General features: G+C 37.4%; 1 protein-coding gene across 2 annotated transcripts in view; it reads right to left on the bottom strand.

Annotated features, from left to right (window-relative positions):
* Positions 1-1979: 1979 nt before the first annotated feature.
* Positions 1980-23451, bottom strand: part of LOC114300768 (developmentally-regulated G-protein 3) — a 44583-nt gene continuing 23111 nt past the window's right edge. Inside the window, exons 3-10 of one of the 2 annotated variants that reach the window (XM_028245632.2) lie at positions 22887-23060; positions 21743-21814; positions 13742-13801; positions 12324-12433; positions 9129-9428; positions 4211-4402; positions 2453-2504; positions 1980-2356 (exon numbers count right to left, since the gene is read on the bottom strand). In XM_028245632.2, the coding sequence (XP_028101433.1) occupies positions 2306-2356; positions 2453-2504; positions 4211-4402; positions 9129-9428; positions 12324-12433; positions 13742-13801; positions 21743-21814; positions 22887-23060 (1011 nt within the window). In that variant the 3' untranslated portion in view covers positions 1980-2305. The remainder of the gene's footprint in view (positions 2357-2452; positions 2505-4210; positions 4403-9128; positions 9429-12323; positions 12434-13741; positions 13802-21742; positions 21815-22886; positions 23061-23451) is intronic. The other variant, XM_082889650.1, reaches the window with a different exon arrangement.

Below are 23451 nucleotides of genomic sequence, written 5' to 3'. Positions count from 1 at the left end.
ATCCAAACATCTAATCCCATGAAAAAACAAACACAGGATACATATCCAATCTGACCAAATAGTCCGGGGGATTCACAGTCCCAGGACTCAAGTCCGATGGATTCTAATCCCTCCGTTTCCAGTCGGAGATACCACAAAAGCTTCACTCCAAAGAGGGTAAGCTAACAGATCACACCCATGGAACCCAAACAAACAGAAATACAGAATAAAATTAGAAAAAAACTCAAAAAGAAAACCAAAGCTAAGATCTAGGGAAGAATCAGATCTGGTGGAAGGATGGTTACGGCGTGGTGGTGGTGGTGTCGGCAGCGTGAAGAGGCGATAGGCGGCAAATCCATTGGTGTTGTGGTTGTGGCGGCACGGAACAGTGAAAGACAGCGAAAAAGTGGCAGATTAAGCTCCGGTTGGGAGGTGGAGGAGGAGAAAACGCAAAGAAATTTCCACCCTAGGGCAAGCAGCACCTCACAAGGAGGGAGAGAGTGGAAAGAAATCTCCCAAAAGTTATTTTGCAGAAAAGTAAAAGAAGAAAAGGGGGAAGAGGAGAGAGGCGACCGGAGAGAGGTCGGGGCGCCCCTCCCCCCCCAAACAGCAGGCCCAAATAGCAACCCTAGGAGAGAAAGCTAGAGAGAGAAAGTTGGGTTTTTTTTTTATGCGGTCAATTGTGTTTCCTAAAGATGAGTTTATTTATTTGGGACAATGCTTAGAGATGATATTTTTGTCTATTAATTTTGGACCCCCGACTCTTTGTCACTAAAGTAACGTAGTTACAATCAGACCGTGACTCATGCTCATTGTGAGAAAGCATCTACTGGTCTCCTGCATTGGCATACCCGTTTAGGTTCATTCAGTCTACCCCTTTTCTGCCCTTTATTTCAAGCAAAAATAAAATGACATCTACAAATTTGGCTATGGCATTTAATACTATCGCCAACGTCGTCCAATGGTGGCTTATATTGGCTTTATTAACACAATGAAATTCTTGTTGGGACAACTTATCACAAGGATGACATTTTACTCATTGTTGATATAAAAATGATATATTTAGATACAAAATAATTTTGTATATTCGAGATAGAAGTATTGGACGAAATAAGTTATTTCATATTACAAAATTTGGACTAAACAAAATAATTTAATCCAGGAATTATGTAATTCAATCACTGTCCCTTATTTGCAAATCCAAATGACACGAATTATTACAACCCCCAAATGTTTATTAGGAGCCTGCATTGAAAGGAAGATCACAAGTTTGGGCATAGTGAAATATTTTTAACGACGACATTAGGATAAGCACATTTTAATTAGGATTAATTACACTTTTCATTCTTATAATTTGATTCAAATTTCACTTCAACCTTTATAATTTTAATTTGAACAATTTAATCCCTACCCTTTAATTTCAACTTAGTCCATGCATTTAAATTGAAAGTTAAAATTAACAATTTTGGACCACACTTTAAGTCTACTGTTAATTTGACTCTTCTGTCTTGAATGTTAAAATTAACAATTTTATAACACTTCTCAATTTTCTAAAGTGTACACAGACAAAATTACAAAAATTTAAGAGAATGACCAAAATGAAACTAGATTAAAACTTAGGGGTCAAATTATTCAAATTGAATCTATAGGGACTAAATTGAAATTTAGATCAAACTACAAGGGTGAGAGTATAATTAACCATTTTATTTATCATCTCTTTTGTCGTAATACCCTTTTTATGAGTTTTGGACGATGGAACACGCAATTAGAAATTCTCTAAGGAAGAAGAAAAAAGAAAAAAGAAAAAAAAGAAAGGATTGTTAAAACAAAATTTATCAAGGGCCTCTTTGGCTGCACAAATTACTTTATTTATTATTATATTGCTTCATCTTAACTAATTGACAACTTCAAAACCTGCAAGTAAACCTCATCCATTCTCCAAAAATATATGACAGCTTATGGATTTAGAGAAAGGGAAAAAAAAAAAAGCAATTTCAATGTTTTTAAGCGAAAAAGAAGCCACATCATTAACTTTGTTCAAAATGTTCTTCAAACCAGAGTTGTATTTTAACCTTACATCCTGTCACATAAAAAAAACCTATCTCAAGAAACAAGGTCTGGAAGTATATATATTACCACTTAATAATTTGAACACAAAATGACTTAATTACTCATCATTCCGTCTTTTCTTCAACCTAACTATCCTTGAAGAAAGATGGAAAACATTGACAGCGAAGCTTAGCAAAATCAGGAAAGCTCTACTCACCACCACATATATTCCTCACAAAATTCAACACCATCTAATGTGCAATTGCAGATTTTGTAATCACACCTTTTTGATGATCTGCACAACGTCTTCATCTTCAAGTTCATGCTCCTGGTGTATAAAAAGCATAGTCGTAAACAAATATAAATGAGGAAAAAGGAGAAATAAGAGCAACCGAGCACATGAGATCCAGTTTACATAATTTACCTTGCCTACTCTTTGGGGCTTGTGTTTCGCGCTTGAACCCCAAACCAGTGCACTGCATCATTTGGCCAGTTAACAAAGTTAGAATTGAGCACAGTAAAAACTGTTCAAGTTGAAGAAGGGGTCAGAAAAAATTTAGAGTTGATTTTCAGCTAGAATAGACTGCATTTGTCCCAAGCTCATTTCTCTTACTACTCAAACTGGACAACTTTGTAAATTTCTAAACATGGGCTATGGGGTCATGCTCTTACAAGTCGAGTAATGATATTTGAATTTAATTAGGAGTATCAGTTAGTCCAGAATAGTCATAGTTACCAAATGTTCTTAATCTCTAAATTTAAGTCCTAATCCTTATAAAAGTAGGAGTCTTAAAACATATAAAACATTTGTGCAATCTCAATGATTCGATAGAGTTGATATTATAAAGAATTGATATTGTGTTTTGTGCAAGATTTTCTCAACTCCTACGACGGAAAACACTTTTCTTCCTCCTCTTTCAGAGTACTATTCCCAAGTTAGTGTTCATAGCCATAGAACAATCTCCTTTTCGGCCTTTAAACCCTAACCAAACAAGCTCAAGTCTTCCCCAACCTCATCTCTTACCCTTTGGCCACTAAAACACCTGAAAATAGTTGCTGCTCAGAAAAATCTTGCAACTAATTCCAAAAATCCTATTGCCTGCAACTCTTGAAAATCAAGCCCAAAGTAGGCTTTTACACCAAGAAACCCTAGAAACTGTTCCCTCCTCTTAAAACCCTAGCTCTAGAAGCTAGAAGATTTCTACAACTGAAATCTTCTATAATTCCCTATTGTAGGCACCAATAATCCAAAAATCCTGCAACATGCAACTCTTAAAAATCAAGCCCAAACTAACCTTTTATACCTAAAAACTCTAGAAACTCTGTTCTCCCTCATAAAACCCCAACACTAGAAGGCAGAAGCTCTACAACCAAAACCCACTGTAATTTCTTTGTTATTTTCCTAAAATTGTCCGAGATTCCTAAAATTGTCCCACATACAATTTCTTTGTTATTTTCTTTTCTTTTTCTTTTTTATCATGTTGCTAAAAAAGGATGAAGACTATTCACCATTTTTTTATTTTTGATTGGCTCCGGGGTGTCCGGATCAAAGACCGACTAATCCCTAGGGTGCACAGGCCCTCAGTAAGAAGTTTTCCGTAAGTGCACCGCGGTTAATTCAAGGGTTTTCCCTTAGTCCGATGGCCCCAAGAAATTGTTAGCACCTAATAGGTTTCAATCCCTAAAATGAAGACTATTCACCATATAAAACAGTGGATTCTTCGAGCTTTCATTTGATCTATTAGTAATTTGTATAATTATTTGGAAATATAACTAAACATATAAAACATGTATTTCTTCTGTTAGCACTTCTTTTTAACAGATAATATTGTTTTTTTTTTTATGACTTCATAGCATAAAGGAAAATATTATAAATGGATTAATATCGGTGGATGTGGATTGTTAGTCAATCATTCATTGAATGATAAATCTCAAATGTCTTGATATGCAATTTTAATAATGAAAAATTCAATATTTAAAATTTGTATCTAGAACATCTGGAAAGGTGGAAAGATGACAAGAACCATATTTTTTTATCCACTTTTCTGAGGTATGAAATACAACCATAAGTATGTAAGTGCACACGTAGGTCACTACTTTAACTTGCTCCCGTATCGGATGTTGATAATGAATTTTCAAAAAATTAAAAGATGTCACATGAAATTTTAGAGAGGGCACTCACTACTTAAATTGTTTAAGCATATCCTTGTGAATTCGGTTGCAGAAGTCCTCGACTGTCTTCTTTTTAGATGACAGGATTACTGGGTCCTCATAATCTGGATTCATCCCCTTGGGCTTTGTGTATATTCGAGTTAAATTGAGATACTCCCATATCTTGTCCAGCAGACCATCAAGGTTCCATTCCAAGTGAGCACTGCAGGAACTCATTGCAAACAAGAAATCAAACACATAAACACGTGTGTGTGTGTAGACACACACACACACACACATATATATACATCCAAATAATTTGGATAAAATGACTGAATTTTTCAACCAATATGTTATGCTAAAAAATCAGCACAAGAAACAGTGACACCGCAGCACTCTGAGCTATGATCTCATCATAATCAACTATAAAGGTAGCTCCTGTGTATAGAAAGGATAACAAGTAAAAGCCATGGAGACTAATGAATGAAGCAATTATAGGGACCTTAGTACCAGGAATCGTTACAATAGGTGACGATTTTCTGGAAGAAACACAATTTTGCATTCCCAAATCAGAATCGTGTAAGAAATGCGATTCTTAAGAGAGAAAATCACGTTTCGGTATGAGATGAAAACGTCTGTGAAATGAAACAACTCCAGATTCAAGAAGGTGAAGAAGAACCTGAACACGTTGAAGCCCAAGAGGGTGAAGTTGAAGCCCTAGATCGAGGTATGTCCTCCTCCTTCGCTTCGTTTTTTTTCTTCTTTCATCACTTCGAAGGTTCTCTCTCTCTCTCTCTCTCTCTCTCTCAGATCGTCTCTCCCTCTCTGTTTTTCGTCGTCTCCCTCTCTGTCTTTCATCTCTTGCTAATCGTCTCCCCTTTGTTTTTCATCTCTCTCTCTCTCCCTTTTTATTTATTCTCTCTTCCTTTTTATTTATTTTATATTTCTTTTTATTCTCATAAAGATTGAATATACTTCTTTTTATAACAAAAATCCTACCTTTTTATTTATTTAGACTTGAGACCCTCTTTTTATTTTTTCTATTTTTTTTTTTCAATTTTATACGTATAATAAAAAAATAATATTATAACATATATATATGCATGTCAATTTATTTATTAAAAAAAATATGTACATGTATGTCAATTAAAAATAAAAAAAGTTATATAGATAAATTAAAAATATAATTAATAAAAATAATACATAAGCGCTCTTAATCTACTACTCCTTTAAGTGGCCACGTTCCCCCGCCCCCGCCCCCGCTCCCGCTCCTGCTTCGTGCAACTAAGATAGCAACTACAAACAACCATAATCATACAATTATCAATGGGCGACATCATATTATTGTCTGAACACAATGAAGTGCACTAATTGATACCTTCATCCTATGTTTCATGAAGATAGATTGCACTTACTTCCTCAATCTAGAAATACTCAGACAAATTTCTTTTTTTTTTTGGATAAATAATCAAACTTATTTAAAGAGCATCAAGACGGTGCAAAGAATACAGAAATGAAGCCTACAAAAGGACTAAACAAAAGTAACTAATCAAACCCTTCACAAAATCGACAAAAACCAAAACATTTGGTTCAACAGTACCCGTAACTCAACTATGCAACACCATCAACAACCTATTTTCTAACCATGAAACAGAATGAGACTCAACCTGAAACACTCGCCTATTCCGTTCCAACAATAACAACCAAAGCAAACAATGGGAAGAAAGCATCCAAGCCTTCCGGCACCGTTTCTCCACCCTAGCCCCACCCTAACTATGTAAGACTCCCAACACAGAACCCAATTGCACCCATACCAAGCCAAACAAAGCAACAATAAAATTCCAAAGTTTAGACGCAATGGGGCACTGCAGAAGCAAGTGATCCACCGTTTTCGCATCCTTACAACACATACAACACTAATTGACCAACACATGTCAATGCCGAATCAAATTATCAATCGTGAGATTACAACCCAAAGCAGCTGTCCAAACAAAAAAAGACACCTTCGTTGGAGAACCCATCGCCCAAATACACTGCCAAGGAAACACACTGATAACATTCCCTGCAAGGGCCCCATCAGGGGTGTAAATCTGACCTGGCCTGGCCTAGCCTAGCCCGGCCCTTGTCGGGCCTCGCAGGCTCCAACCAAAATTCGGGCCGACCTAAGCCCAGGGGCCCTGGCCGCGGCCAGGCTTGGGCCGGCCACGGGCCATTTTTACACTCCTAGGCCCCATAAAATGAAGACACAAAGAAGACACCTTTAGACCTCCAGACATCCCACATTATAGAATCCAACCCAACCCCCCCTACTGCAACCCGGACATCCCACACTTTAGAATCCAACCCAACCCAACCCCTCCCCCCCCCCCCCAGGCTGCAACCCATATAAAAAGCCCAAAAGATCCATTAATTGGTCTAACTCCCAATCTTGCACATCCCGGCGAAGACGAACATTCCAAACAACTGGCCGCTTGTGTCTCACTCTCACTGAAGCAACCATCTCCTCCCCATTGACTGTAATGGCATAAATCAACGGAAACATAACAGCCAACGACACCCCACCACACCACCGATCTTGCCAAAATTGAACCCGATCCCCCACCCCCACTCTAAACCGAACTCTAACTCAAAAGTCCCCTCTCCCCAACCATATTTCCTTCCACAACCCACGACCATGGAAATGAACCACCCTCTTCGAACACCAACTCTCCCTTTCCTCCCCATACTTAGCCACAATCACGCTCCTCCATAACCGCTCCCTTTCCTCCACCAAACGTCACAACCACTTCCCCAATAGAGCCCAATTAAACACCACCAATCTGCGAACACCCAAACCCCCCTCCCTTGTCCTCAGGACTGCAAACTCTAGCCCAATCCACCAAATGATAATGACAACCCCTCCCCCCACCCCCCCCCCACCCCACCCGACCCCACAAGAAATCCCGCTGAAGCTTCTCCAACCTCTTGGCCACCGCCACAAGAATCACATGCACTAACATGAAATACGTCGGAATACTAGAAAGAACACTCTTAATCAAAGTAATTTGTCTCCCTTTTGACAAGTACTATCACTTACATCCTGCCAACCGCCACTGCACCCTGTCCACCACCCCATCCCACACCCTTAACTCCTTAAAGGTGGCCCCTAAAGGAAGACCCAAATAAGAAACTGGTAACCTAGCCAGCTTACAACCCAAAACAGTCACCAACACTGGTAGACGAACCACTTCTCCCACCGGAATCAATTCCAATTTGGCCAAATTAACTTGAAGCCCAGAAACTGCCTCAAAACATAGCAACACACACCGCAAATGGCCTACATGAACAGTATCCGCATCACAGAAAATCAAAGCATCATCTGCGTTAAAAAGATGAGAAACCACCAAAGGAACAAACTTCACCCCTACCTCAAAACTAGACAACAAACCCCCATGAACCACCCCATAAATCAACCGGCTCAATGCCTCCATCACCAAAATAAATAAAAGTGGGGACAAAAAATAAAACTGGAGATGAGCATATGCCACATCTCAATTGTTAGTCTTCGAAGTTTCTAAACAAAAAATATAAGATTGTTTCGGCTATTGTATTTCGTGGGCTTGTTATTTATTTTAGTATTCCCTTACCAAAAGAAGAAAAAAAATAAAAAAGTGATTTTGTTCAGACTTCTAGTTACTGGAGTACATATGGAAGAAAATATTATATATACATATACAGAGAGAGAGAGAGAGAGATGCAAATCTTCTACAAGAAAAGAATACAACTAATATGCTAGCCATGTCCACATAATTTACCATATCCTTTCTATGATTACAACACAGTTCTGAAATTTGGACTTTCATATGTGAGCACATGTGCACATGCATTCATACCTATGAAGCACGGGTGCGGGCACGGGTACGCCGATACGGCAAATTCTTTAAAAAATAAGGTACGGATATGGCTAGGGTACGTCAATGTTTTTTAAATTTATAGCTAAACATCCAACATACAAATCAAAGTTTCAATATCAAAACTAAAAAGAGAACTTGTCTAAAAAGTTATATAATTCTTTATTTTTCTTTTTTGATTGTCTAAAACAGGATACAAAAGAGAGCAAAACCATGACTCATGGATAAAGGGTGTTGGAAATAAATTACTTGATATTTTCAAAATTGAAAGAAGAATAATAAAGGCTGTAACAAATTCTAGCAGTTGCAAAAAAAAAAAATCACCTCTCCGTACCAGTGCCGTACCCAAATGTATTTGCTATACCCAACATGTATTCGGCGTACCGGTACGCGTACCCGCACCCAATAAGTACCTGGTACTCGTACGGCACCATTTTTGTAGTACCCGTGCTTCATAGATTCATACATGTGTAATTTAAAAGGAACTGTGCAGAAAGAACCCAAATCTGAGTCTAAGACATCTCAGAATCAGAATCAAGATTCATGATTAAATAACCAGTTTTCACAATTACTTTCAGTGAAGTGAAAAATGCATACAGATGTTCCTTAGAGAAATGAAATATCAAAAATAGATTTCGCAATTACTTCCAATGAAGTGAAAAGTGCATATGGATGTTCCCTAGAGAATGTAGTATCAAAAATAGATTAGCATAAAGGGAATATGCAGACTTGATTTCTTTTTGCAAACAGTTTCAGCCTCTCAAATTTGGGGAACAAGAAGAAAATAAATTGAAAAATACAAACATTTCTATAGGCATAAAATCACTTTTAGGAATCAATAATAAAGTCATGTGATGCATTTTAAGCACTAAAACATATCTAACCAAATAGAACCTACAAAAATGGCATTCATCCACCATTTAATTCTCAAAATGTTTACTTATGCAATCCAATTTAAATTACATGTCTTTTTTTTTTTCTATAAGTAATTCAAATAACTGTTTTCGCAGTTCAAAACAAACATTCGACCGCTAAGCTTTAATTGATTGATGGGATTACCTGATCGGACAATAATGAGGAAGTTTATCCAGAATCTCCAGCTCTTCTAGTGTTATCTGATCAATCTTGTTTACGACATAGATGCAAGGCATATATACCCTACTGCCCTCAATGATATCTATGAGGTCATCAGCAGTTGCATCGTACCTAAGATTAACATCAGCATTGTGTATTCTGTATTCACTACATATTGCCTTCACAGTATCAAGGTCCAGATGTGTGTTGGTAACTGTTGATGTGAAATTAATTCCACCCTTGTCTTTCCTCCTGAACGTCAAATTTGGGGGTTCCTTGTTTAACCTGTTCTCGGGAGAGAAAAGTACAAAAAATAATATTGTCACTGCAGAGAGGAGCAAACAAATATAGCTCTAGGAAGTAGGATGCCAAGTATGTGTTTGACTCACTACAGTCGAAGTTGTAGTAATAAGATTATAAAACAGTCAACCCTGAGGCCACATTGTCCATGATGTTTGCAAATCTATTACACAAATGTTAAACACTGAACATATAATCTATGTGACATAGACACAGGTGTGGATATCAGATGCAGGTGTGTATAGAGGTTGGGCCATGTGTGAGATAAAATAGTGTTATATGCAACATACATTGTCAAAAAGGTATTTTACTCATTTTATAACAATTATACAGCAATATATTCATATAATACATTATATATATATATATAATGATAAACAAATATATAAGAAGTGTCAAATGAAAGTATCGAACACATATCCCACACCTTTGTCTGAGTGTTAGGTGTCCAAAATGAAAAAAGTACTCCCTCCATTCCAAAATATTAGTCCCTTATTCTACTTTTCATTGTACCAAAATATTAGTCCTTTTTCAAAAATCAAGAACTTAAATAATATGAATTTCCTATTTTGCTCTTCTTTTAAATTTATTAACAACACAAAAAGTACAATTATGACAATTAATATTCCCAAAAAAAAATATAATACCAAAGGGTAATTTTGGAATTAATATTTTTAAAATGCAATAATTGTACTATCAAAAAAAGTTAGATTCCCCAAAAGGGAATATCATTTTGGGACGGAGGGAGTACTTTAAAACCCAAATCATGATTTTATTCTAAGCAAATCCTCAATCCAAATCATCACTTTAAAAAGTTTAATGCATAGGAAGGAAATGGAAGGCCAAAAGGAAGAAAATCCAGAGCCGATTACTCACAAATCACATAACAATAAATAATAAAAAGATTCTAAACTAGGAAAAATACAAAGGAAAGGGGGAGGGGAGAAAAGAGTGGTATGAAAAGATATGCTAGCTATCATTTGGCATAATCATGACAAATTAATCACAGGATCACAACCAAAAATGAAAAAGGAAGATTCTTCTGATCCAGAATCTATATTTTGTCACTCATATAGAACTAAACAATCACCATCAAAGAAAAAAAGATGTTTAGAAACTAGGCAAAAGACTGTTTAAGGCACATGAATCATTTATTGTGGTTTTGACAATAAACAGCTAATGAATCAAGGGATTCCACTTCATGCAGCATCCACACAACTATTTTTTTGACATTTTGGCACAACTGAGTAATGAACTGTAACTGGTAATAATCATTTTAAACTTCATATAGAACGACAATTTGACGGAGCAGATCCACTACAAAAAAAAATGGCACAGAAAATGGTAACTATCAAATTTCATAGATTAACAAAATGTAATTTTGATTTTCTAATTTTTTTTCCTCCGAGTTATATGCAACATCGCAAATAAGGGAAGCACCATTTCACAAACATGTAGATACTTCTATTTTCATTTTTTTTTTATTTTTGGATAAATAAACAAACTTTATTGAGACAGCATCAAGATGATGCAAAAGAATACAAAAGTGGCCTTAGAAGCCTGACCAAATTAACAAATCAAATCCTCTAAAAAATCTACAAAAGCCAACACATCCAGATCTACTAAACCTCTCACCCAACTATACAAAACTATAAGAAGCCGCCTCTCTAACCAAGGAATGAAGTGAGCCACCCCTTAAAACACCCGCCTATTACACTCCAACCAAATTAACCACATTAAACAGTGTGAAGCAAGAAGCCAAGCATTTCGACACATCCTCCCAATCCTCCCCCCTTTCCAACTTTGCACAACTGCAAACACAGAACCCAGTTGAACCCAAACTAAACCAAAAATTGCAACCACAAGCATCCAAAGACGAGAAGAGACCGGACAATGAATGAGCAAATGGTCAACCGATTTCAATGCCCTACCGCACAGACAACAATTCACAAAAATATGCCCACAACGAATCAAATTATCAATAGTCAAGATACCGCCCAAGCTCGCTATCCAAACACAAAAAGGCAACTTTGGATGGCAAGCCCGGCACCCAAACACCTTTCCACGGATAAACCATAGTGACATCATGTGCATACACATACTAAACAGGCGCCCCATAGAATGAAGACACAGTAAAAATACCTTTGGATGTAGGACAATCCCGAACCAAGGAATCCTGGCCTACCCTCCCAAGGAATCCTGACCTACCCTCCCAAGATGCAAACAATATAAAAACCCTAGAAGTTCCACCAATTGATCTTGCTCCAACCCTGGACATTGTGACGCAACTACACATTCCACACCATCGATTTCCCCTCCCCAACTCTCACAACACCCACCAACACCTCACAAAATTTAACAACATATTAGACATTCTTATATGTGAACGTCATACATACGCATGTAACCAATGAGGACAAGTAAGTTAAAAAAATTAATTACTATTTTGCTTTAACCACAGCTAAACTGTTTGTGCCATGAAGTCCAACAGAAAACAGTTAAGCTTTCACTCCAATAGGTCCTGTGGAAGCATTCGCACTAACTTCAATGTACATGTTGACTACTGGAAGCTGAAACTCAAATAGAATGAGAAAGATTTTATGACTGGGGGAAAAAAACAAAAAAACAAAAAGGAATCCATGAAAATCAAACAATTAGGTGCAATGAGCTAAAGTCTTCCCACCATTTCCCCAAGAAGTTAAAATTTATACCAAGTAAAAGCATCGATATATTTAAATGCTTAATGGCGCAAGTAATATGACGAGTTTATGGAAGTAAAAAAATGGGATGAGCAGGTAGAAGTATGACACTATATGTTTAGAACAACAAAGCAGACTAGTTGCAAAGAGAGCCACAAAAATCCAAAAGTATTCAAATTACCTTATGCCGAATCCCTCAAGCTCTTTCTCTATCAACCGTTTGTGAGTTATCGGCTTTATTGCATCAAGAACAATTAGAATACAATTGCACGTCCTAGCAGTACTGATGACCTGGATTGTGACGAAAATATGTTCACATACTGATATAATGAACAAGTGCAAGAATATCAAACATAAAACAATAGTATCAAAAAAGCAGTTATATCGGATATTCAATCTCCAACCCAAATGGATATGTCTCCAAAACAATGAAGTATACACTAAAATAACTTGTAGTTACTACATACGCATACATACCCATTGTAAGACTATAATGGCAGAATGCGCTTCTTGATTCATGATAAATTATAATAGTATCAGCATTGCCGAAGCTGATCATCTTTGACATATTTCGTAACGTTGATTTTTTTTTTTTCCATACACAACAATTGGAAGTGTAAGGAACATTCATGAGCAAAGCTTTAACCCTAGCAACCAAATTGCCTAAACAAAATCTAGAATACTTTTGATAAACATATCTTACAAAAACTTGGTATGCACATTTGCTGCTAACCTGTGTTCGTGTTAAATACATCCAACCCATACACTAAGGACAAGAATATGCCACTATTAAATTGAACAGGCCTAATTCCATTTTATCACTCTCACAAAAATAAAGTGTTCCCTCTATGAAGCAAAGTCCCACCTTGCCAGGTTGCAAAGGAAATGTACAGTGTATAAGCAAGACCCTCACTTCACAAGCTAGGCTATTGGGGTTAGATTTCTACCTAACACATGGTATAAGAGTTGGGCATACTGCAGGGATGGGTAGAGTTGGTATCCTAGGCCCTACACACTATGCATGAGAGAGGGTGTGCAGTGAAGTCCCACATCGCTTGAGTGCAAAGGGAATTTATAGTGTATAAGTGCGAGGACACCCTCACTTCACAAACTAGTTTTTGAGGTTGACTTCTACCCAAAACTATCAACTATGTCACAATCTCAAGACTACACTTTAAAAGTGAATAAAAGTGCATGTTGCATTTGAGTAACAGCATTTTTCCTTGAAGGCAATGGCCAAACCCCTGAGCAAACCTTTCAAAGACCAAAATAAAACCAAAGGTCCAGCAATTGGGGGAGACATATTTTCAACAAAAGATATAAACGTCAATCCAGCATATGGCAGAGGGGCTAACTGGTCAAGATATTGGGAACCAAATAAAAATTTTAGGTACACAAGTACGCAATTGATTCTATATAATAATGAAAATTCAAATTTAGAAATAACTAGCTATAAATGAGTTTACACCATATCACTAGTAAGCAACGGCAATACAAATCTCGCATATGATAAGAGAAGTACAACAAAAGCACTAGAAAACAAGGGCAATAAAAACATCTCATATGATAAGAGATGTAAAACAATACTCATATTTTTACCTGCCTCCCTCTACCCTTTCCATCCTTAGCACCCTCAATAATACCAGGAAGATCCAACAACTGTAAAAATAAAAATAAAAGATGAAAATTAGTTAAAAGTATTACAAGTAAAATTGAGAAGCAAGAGGTGCAAGTGGTAACAAAATATATTCCAGAAGTTGTGTTGCATTATTTTAAGTATTGATTTATTGAGGAAGTGAGCCAAAGAAAAGTTCTGCGTATGATATTTGCATAAAGAGCACTAATCATCAGGGGAAAGAAAAAGCATGATTCACATTGCACTAACTTAAGTAATGATTTATTAAGGAAACGAGCCAAAGATGAGTTTGTGGATAGGATTTGCACTATTCATCGGGAGAGAAGGAAAAAGAACAAAATACTAAGCATGCATCATATTACTTCATCCCAACAATCATTTACTCTTCTAGTACCCTAGCTTTAACAGCCAGCGCCCCCCCCCCCCCCCCCCCCTCCTTTATGTATGTCAGAAATAGAGTACGGAAACTAAAACACATTTGCATGTCTTGTCCAACCATAGGCAAATCAAGGTTTAATTACACCAAGACCCCCTCAACTATTACTAAGTATCACTTTACCCCCTCGGTAATAGTTGAAAGGGTCTTGGTGTAATTAACCCACAAATCAATGCTATGAAACTGAGCACAGTGATACCATGGACAGTTGGCTCTATCTATCTTCATCTTTACTTTTCAATGAGAAAAAGGGTGATCTTTGCAAATACTAAATTTTTAGCCCATGTGACACAATTCTCTTGATTATATACACAATGACATCATTTTGTCAAAGATCTTGTCTCTCTCCCTATTTCCTTTTTTCTTTTCATTCCTTTCCTTCTTTTTTTTTTTAGGATAAATTACAAATACACCCCTTGAGGTTTGATTAAAATACGAATTGCCCCTTATGGTTTGAAAAATTACAAATACCTCCCCTATCAGAATTTTTTATTTAATAGAATTAATTGATAAAGTGAAATTTCTAATTGTTCACCTACACAATAATAAAATTATCTAAATTATTAATTGAAATAAAATTTTAACATTATTAAAAACTGTTAATTAACTTAATGATTAATTAATAAAAGAATCTATTTGTTATGAAATTAGAAACCTTAGGGGGCACAATGTAATTTCTAAAATTACAGGGAGTAATTTGTAATTTAAGTAAACCTTAGGGGGGTGTTTGTAATTTATCCCTTTTTTTTTAACAGCAACAAAGAAAATTTTACTAAAGACAAAAAACAAAGTTCCAAGAGGACAAGAGTCCACAAAGACAGGAGAGCAGAAATTAAAAAAAAAACAAAACAAAACCACAAATCACAAATCACAAATCACACTCTTTTCCAATCCCATGTCCTTCCTCGCCAATCCCCAACCCCCTGCCCCCCTAACCACGTTTTTTTCCCCAAATCTAACTACCCCACTTTGTCCTACTTAACTACCATTCTTCAACCTTATCCACCTCCTGTAAATCTTAATTACAATCCCTTCTTCCTTTCTTCCAAAAAGGTTCTTCAAGAGCTACGAAAAAATGATAGAGGAAGTATAAACACCTTAAACGAAATAAATGTTAATTGCATCAAGTAATTGTCTCCAACACATGCAATGCTTCCTACACTGCTAATTATCTTGATCATATTAACATGGTGTAAACAGGTGCAATTAAAACGAGGAGAAACAAAAAAAACATTATTTTCTACCTAAATTTATAATTCTTGAAAGTAAAACTAAGGTTGGTTTATGATCAAATTATCTGATCTTGCAAAAGCAACAATTAATCACCATATAAGATTACTACATTCTCAAGCATTTAGTTAGTTCCTCTGTAATCCATGCCCTTCAGCATACTGAAACATTCATTGCTCTTCTAACCAAAACTAGGACTAGTTTCTGTTAATTGTCTGATCTTGCAAGAGCAATCACAACATAAAATTGACATATTCCTACTACTCATTCAGTCAGGTCTTCTCTAGCATACTGAAAGTTGAAATTGCCACCCCGCAACGTCATGGCATACTTTCTTTTTTTTTTCAGAAAATAAAGTTTTAAATCATCCCAAGAACTGTGTTAGCTGCCTTAGAATTGAAAAGGGTAAGCACAATTATTTCTTTTATAAAGCAAGACAGTTAAAAAAAAAAAAAAAACAACGCCCAAGTAGTACACATTAATATGTGTTTGGGAGGGGAAAGATTGGGTACACACCTAACATTTGGCATAGTGCACACAGTGGTTGCCCCGTGACTTGAACCCATAACCTCAAAGTTATTAGACCAAGGTTTTACCATTAGAAATAATTAATTATTTAGAAGTGGTGACATGGGATCCTATTAAGTATTAGGGTTTAAGGGTAGTTATGTCATTTATTTTTTTAGTCTTTCATTATAAATATGTGTAACCCTAATATGTTTAAGAGTAAGATACCAAACACAATAAACACAGCAGTCTCTCTTCTTCTCTCCTTATTGTTCTTTTCATATCTGAATCTAACATCTAACATGGTATCAGAGCCACATCTTCCTCCTTAAAGATTGTGGTATTTCCTTGTTCCTCTTTTTTTTCTTTGGTATTTCCTTGTTCCTCTTTTTTTTCTTTGTTTTTTTGAAGGAAAAAAAATCTGCCAAAAAAAAAAATCTCCAGGTTCGAAATTTCATGGGCTCTCTCTCCAGGATTTTCTTGTAATTTTTTGGGAATTATTTGATGATTTTTCCAATTTTTGTTGATTTTTTGGAAAAAATGGCTATTTTTCGGAAGCCACTGCTAGAGCCCTTTTAGGGCTGTTTCTTCTCTTCCTTCCCTTTCCTTGGGAGCCGACTGGACTATTAGAGGAGGCTAGAGTCACTATTTTGAAGGCTTGGTGAGGTTTCTCTCAGTTTTGTTCAATTTTTTGCTCTCCTGGCTCGGTTTTGGCTCTGTACAGGTATCTTCTTGGTCTTTTGTTGAGTTTTTGGCACTGTTGTTGGCTTCCTGGACTGTTATTTATTGTGGGGATTGATTTCCAATGGCTGGAATTGAGGATAAAGACCCTAGGGTTAGTGACGAGGGTGGCATGCATCGTGTTATGACTCTTAATGATAGTCCCTCTCTTCAAATCAGTCCTGTGAAACTTGATGGCTCAAATTACCTGATTTGGTCCCGTTCTTGTAGCCTTGCTATTGCTGCTCGCCGTTTGACTAGCTACATTACCAGTGACCTTCCCCAGCCTGCTAATGATGCCGCTTCGCGTACGCAATGGGTTTCTGAGAATGTTTTGGTTATGACCTGGCTCATTAACTCTATGCGGCCCACCATTAGTCGGTCTTTTCTTCTCTTAAATACTGCTCATAAGATTTGGATAGCTGCATGCATCCCAAATGTACTCCCAAAAGGGTAATGATGCACAAGCGTATAAGTTGAGGAAGAAGCTTCGGAGCTTAGATCAGCAAGATAGATCACTCGCAGTATACAACGCTGAGTTGAATAGTTTATGGCAAGAACTAGACTATTACCAAAGCTTCTAGGCTATTTGCTCTCGGGATGCCACTTTGTTTCAGCAAACTGTGGAAAAGGAGCGTGCGTATGACTTTCTTGCTGGCTTGAACTTGGAGTATGATCAGATTCGTGTTCAGGTGTTGGGCCGTTCACCTTTTCCCACCCTCTGCGAGGCTTAAGCCCTTGTCCAGCAAGAGGAGAGTCGACGTAGTGCTATGGTTCATTCAACTACTCAAGATCGTTCTGCTTTGGTTACTGCTCCTCCAACTCGAGCTCCTCGGCCTAGTCCGATTCAGTCTGGTACTCAGGGTACCCTGGTTGATCCAGATCGATTAAAGTGTGATTATTGTGGGAAAGACAGACATGATCGAGAACATTGTTAGAAACTGAATGGTCGCCCTACTCGAGATCGGGGTCGTGGTAGTACAACTCGTCCCCAAACACGTGTTTGAGATTGCTGCGAGTCCTTTTGAGACTAGCACTCTTTCCCAGGATGAGTTACACACTCTCAGGCGTTTGATGGCTCGACTTGACTCTCCATCTACCACAGCTTTTCCATTTCAGCTTCTTCCAATTTTGCCCATATAGGTATTCCTGCTAGTGCTCTTAATACATCCTCATCGCCTTCTTGGATTATTGATTCAGGTGCCAACGACCACATGACAGGTGCCTCTAGTCTTTTCTATCCTTATTCTCCTTGTTCCGGCCGAGATAAGGTTCGAGTGGCTAATGGCGCTTTATCCTCTGTCTCCGACAAGGGTTCAGTTCATTGTTCCTCTTCACTTTCTTTTTCATCTGTACTCCATGTTCCTAATTTTTCCACTAACCTGCTTTATGTTAGTAGTCTTACTACTTCTCTAAATTGTTCAGTGACCTTTTTTCCTACTCATTGTGTTTTTTCAGGAACTGGCTATGGGGAAAACGATTGGTCATGGTAGAGCACAAGGTGGACTGTACTTTCTAGATGTTGTTCCTCCTGCTATTCCATCTCAGGCTCTCAAGTGCACTAATGGCTCTCATTTTCATCTCCTTCATCAGTGGCATCGCCGTTTGAGTCATCTTTCCTTTAGTGTTTTAGAGAAACTTTTTCCTTCTTTAGCTCATGATTGTCCTAGGAGTATTTTTGGTTGTGATGCTTGTGAACTTGCAAAGCATAAACGTACTTGTTACCCTTCAATTAATCAAAGAAGTATTTTTCCTTTTATACTTATTCATACTGATGTGTGGGGCCCTTCCCCTGTGATTTCTACTTATGGGTATCGATGGTTTGTTACATTTATTGATTGTTATTCCCGTGTGACTTGGATTTACCTGCTTTGAACTAAGAGTGAAGTTTTTTCTTGTTTCCAAACTTTTCATGAAATGGTGACCAATCTTTTTAATACTCAAATCAAAATTCTTCAGAGTGATAATGGGACTGAGTATTTTGATGGAGTTTTTCGAGCATACCTAGAGGAGCATGGCATCCTTTATCAGACTAGTTGTGTTGGTACTCCTCAACAGAATGGAGTTGCTGAACGCAAGAATGGCCATCTTCTTGAAGTTGCTCGCTCTCTCTTGTTTACCATGAATGTCCCTAAGTCTTTTTGGGGGGATGTTGTTCTTACCGCAGCTTACCTTATTAACCATATGCCTTCCAGTGTCCTCCAATTCTAGATTTCTCTTCAACTACTTCCTGTCGCATATCCCACCTCTTCTCTTCCTCCTCGGGTGTTTGGGTGTGTCTGCTTTGTTCATTTGCAACCTCGTACTCGTGGGAAACTCGATCCTAAGGCTGTACGTTGTGTCTTTCTTGGTTATTCTGCTACTCAGAAGGGATACAAATGCTATGATCCTCACACTCGCAAAGTGTCTATTAGTATGGATGTCACTTTCCGTGAAACTGAGATTCCTTCTTCTCCACCATCTCCTCCGGGGGAGAGTAGTGTTATGGATGAGATTGCAGATGAGGAGATGGCCTATCAACACGAGTTATCTTTTTTCCTTCCTAGTCAACGGACTATTATTTGTGGTGAGGGGGAGCCTAATAGTTCCATTGATGTGGAGCCTGACATTGGTGGTCGTTTGGACAGGGTTGATCTTAAAACTTATTCTCGGCATTCGAAAGAGCAAGCTTCCCTTGTGCTACCAGATCCATCATCATCCCTCATGCCAGTTCCAGGTAATGCACCTCAGTCTATTCCCTTATCTGTAGTTGATAGTCCCGTGGTCGATGATTCGAGTCTTCCTATTGCCTTTAGAAAAGGGGTTAGGGCTTATACTCAACACCCCATTTCTAAATTTGTGTCATATGATTCATTGTCTTCTACATATCGTGCTTTTATTTCGTCTTTGTCTTCTGGATGTATTCCCCAAGGTTGGAAGGAAGCTATCAATGATCCTCAGTGGAAAGTAACTATGGTAGAAGAGATGCAAGCTCTAAGCAAGAATAACACTTAGGAGTTGGTTCCCCTTCCTAGTAGAAAAAAGCTTGCAGGGTGTAAGTGGGTGTTCACCATTAAGCAGAAAGCAGATGGAACAATTGAACGGTACAAAGCACGACTAATGGCCAAGTGATTTACTCAGACATATGGAATTGATTACCAAGAAACCTTTGCTCCTGTAGCAAAGTTGAATTCCATTCGAGCTATTCTCTCATGTGCAGCTAATTTGGATGGCCTTTACAGCAATTAGATGTGAAGAATGCATTTCTCCATGGTGTTTTGGAGGAGGAGGTATATATGAATGTACCACCAGGATTCTCATCTCAGTCTACAATTGGGAAAGTTTGCAGGTTGAAAAAGCTGTTATATGGTTTGAAACAGTCTCCTCGCGCTTGGTTTGACAGATTCCTGAAGGCTATGTTGAGATTCGGGTATAAGCAAAGCAATGCAGATCACACGATGTTCGTCAAACGCCATGCAAATAAGGTAACTGTGCTTATAGTGTATGTGGATGACATAGTTGTGACAGGTAATGATAAGAAAGAAGTGACTCATCTTAAGATGCTGTTGGCCAAAGAATTTGAGATCAAAGACCTTGGTCCGTTAAGGTACTTTCTTGGGATTGAAGTTGCCAGATCTGACAAAGGCATCTTTATTTCTCAGCGGAAGTATATCCCAGATCTTCTTGAGAAAACTGGCATGTTAGGCTGCCAACCTGCTGATTCGCCAATCGAGGCTAACCACCATCTTTGTAGTGGTGTTAGTGATCTTGTGGATAAGGAACGATACCAGCGAGTTGTGGGAAGGCTTATATATTTATCTCACGCTCGTCCAGATATTGCCTATGCAGTTGGGATAGTGAGTCAATTTATGCATGAGCCTTGTGCACTTCATTTGGATGCAGTATATTGCATTTTGAGGTACCTTAAATCTTCTCCTGGAAAAGGGATTTTATTTTCCAATCATGGTCACTTGAGGTTGGAGGTATTCACGAATGTTGATTGGGCTGGTTCTATAAATGACAGACGATCTACTTCCGGTTATTGTGCATTTGTGAGGGGGACATGTAGTCACATGGCGTAGTAAGAAACAAACAGTGGTGTCCAGATCTAGTGCAGAGACAAAATACAGGGCTATGGCACATGGTATATGTGAACTGATGTGGCTCCAGTCCTTGTTGAATGATATTGGGTTTGTCTGCAGTGAACCATTGACACTGCATTGTGACAACAAAGCTGCTATTAGTATTGCTCACAATCCTGTTCAGCATAATAGAACAAAGCATATTGAGATCGACAGACATTTCATCAAGGCGAAGTTGAATCAGGGTCTACTATGTATGCCTTTTGTGAAGTCTGAAGATTAATTGGCTGATGTCTTTACTAAGGGTCTTAGTAGTAAGATTTTCCACCACATTTGTTGTAAGTTGGACATGAGAGATATCTTTGCACCCACTTGAGGCAAAGTGTTAAGTATTAGGGTTTAAGGGTAGCTATGTCATTTCCTTCTTTAGTCTTTCATTATAAATATGCGTAACCCTAATATGTTTAAGAGTAAGATACCAAACACAATAAACACAGTTCTTCTCTCATTATTCTTCTTTTCATATGTGAATCTAACATCTAATAGATCCCAATATATGAACACCGTCCTCTTTCTTTTGTACATCATTACTTCTATTAAGTTCTAAAATATCTTATGCTGTACAAATTAGTTATGGTTTGGTTTCTTTTGGAAATATGGTATCACCTTTAATCAATTCACCATTCCGTTTCTATTCTATAGCAATATTTATGGCAAGATGAAAAACTAAGGCCACCAGGCCCACCACAGTACATGCAGGAATACACAAAAAGACACTAAGAAACAAAAGCATCTTAGTCATCCTTTACCTCATATCACATGACTCTTAAAAAATGCCAAAAAGGCAAACCTGAAAGAATGCTTGCTATGAGTCAAGCTAGAAGGAATTTATAAACTATGGCCGTCACAATATTTTGCTCCATATTGATAGAAAATGCATTGCCACAACTAAAGTAGAAAACTATCCCAAAGACTAAGGGAACCACATTCCAAGTATGCATATAAAATACCTGGATTTTGGCTCCTCGATACATGATCACACCAGGGATGCAAGTCAAGGTAGTGAATTCATAGGAAGCAACCTGTGAACCATGAAAAACATAAGGTCTATGGAAAAACTTCAACAAGTACCTTAACTGAAAGCAATTATTTGTGGAACCAAACACATTTAAAAACAATCAGTAAAACCTTTCAGCTTCCCTTGGGCGATACATATTCATTTATTACACAAACTGTTCCAGTATAACAAGGTATAATAAGAGTTTTAAATAAATCACACTTAAGTTCATTAGATCTTCCATCTAATTAATCTTTAAAAATTGGGCCATGACAGCTTGTGTGGAAAAGAGGAGGACGACGGGTCCCATTGGCCCTTATATGGATAGTTTGGGGTTGAAAGGAATAGGATGACCTATGGTGGCATAGAAAATTCTATCTTGAGTCAAAAAGCAAATTGTTATCATTTTTGTATAGTTGGTTTTTTTCGGGAATGATTAATCCATCTTTGAATCAAGTTTTGGATTTTGTAGAGGACTTTGAATAGGTTTTTAGTATATAGTGAGCATACTGCTTCAGTGGCTCTTTTTTAATTAACTTCCATACTAATCCCAAAAAAAAAAAGTAAAATTTTGAATTCACAGCCTACTTACTGTGGTTTTCACTATACTAGGGTTCTTAGTTAGTTCCCCTAAGAAGAAATTTCTCCTTTCCATGATTGTACTTACCTCAAATTTTAATAAAGCTTTTTTTTATCAATAAAAACCTGCAAGTTTAAATTAAATGAACAAAAAGAAGGGGGAAGGGAGAAAAACATACACAAAAATAAGAAAAGAAATATCAAATATTCAAAAAATTACAATCTTCCTTGTATTCCATTGCATTGACTTAAATACTGATTGTTGATCCATTAAGTTACAGGCACATCAACACAATTTAACATGCTTAAAAATCTCAATTGAACTATAATATTCATGTAAATAAAACCTTAAATGTAGAATTACTTGTCACACAACCTTAAATGTAGATTTAGTTTCTTAGGAATAACGCTCCCCCCATAAAATAGTCATAATGTAACATGTGGATTGGCAGCATTGCCTCATATCTCCCCGTTAAAGGAGGAACACAAGCATGAGATCACATGCAAGGATTACTTACCTCTGAAAAAGTCCCAGTTAACTTATTTAGAAGTGTAGATTTCCCAACAGAAGGGAAACCCACTAGACCAACTCTTGCATCACCACTTTTTGTAACGTCAAAACCTTCTCCAGCACCACCACCTCCTTTGGACGGAGGTGCAATAAGTTCCCTCCGTAGCTTAGCAAGCTTAGCCTAGCATCACAAGCATTAAATTAACCAAAATCACCACCACCACAACAACAACAATAATAATAAGGGGAAATTAGCAAATATTGAACAAAACAATGAATTTATCAAGAAATGGGGGCTCAGAATAATTTTCCCCCAAATTGTTACAGAACTTCTAATGACTATATCATCACTTCCTCAACTATCCATGCCAATGGAAGATGGGACAAACCCATAAGCTATGAGGCAACTCACTTTACACCAAGGAAAACTCTGATCTAGCATTCCATTTGCAGCAGCCAAAGTAGTAACCTTTTCACAGAAAATTCTATAAGGGAATGACTACATATAATTTAAAGAGCATTTACTGCAAGAGTTGCAGACTGTCTCTTCTTCTTTTTTTTTTTTCTTTTTT

Source organism: Camellia sinensis, chromosome 1, assembly GCF_055761805.1.
Source record: "Camellia sinensis isolate YWXY chromosome 1, ASM5576180v1, whole genome shotgun sequence".
Lineage (NCBI taxonomy): Eukaryota > Viridiplantae > Streptophyta > Magnoliopsida > Ericales > Theaceae > Camellia > Camellia sinensis.
The sequence above is the reverse complement of the archived record's forward strand: the minus strand, read 5'-3'. Positions and strand labels throughout refer to the sequence as shown.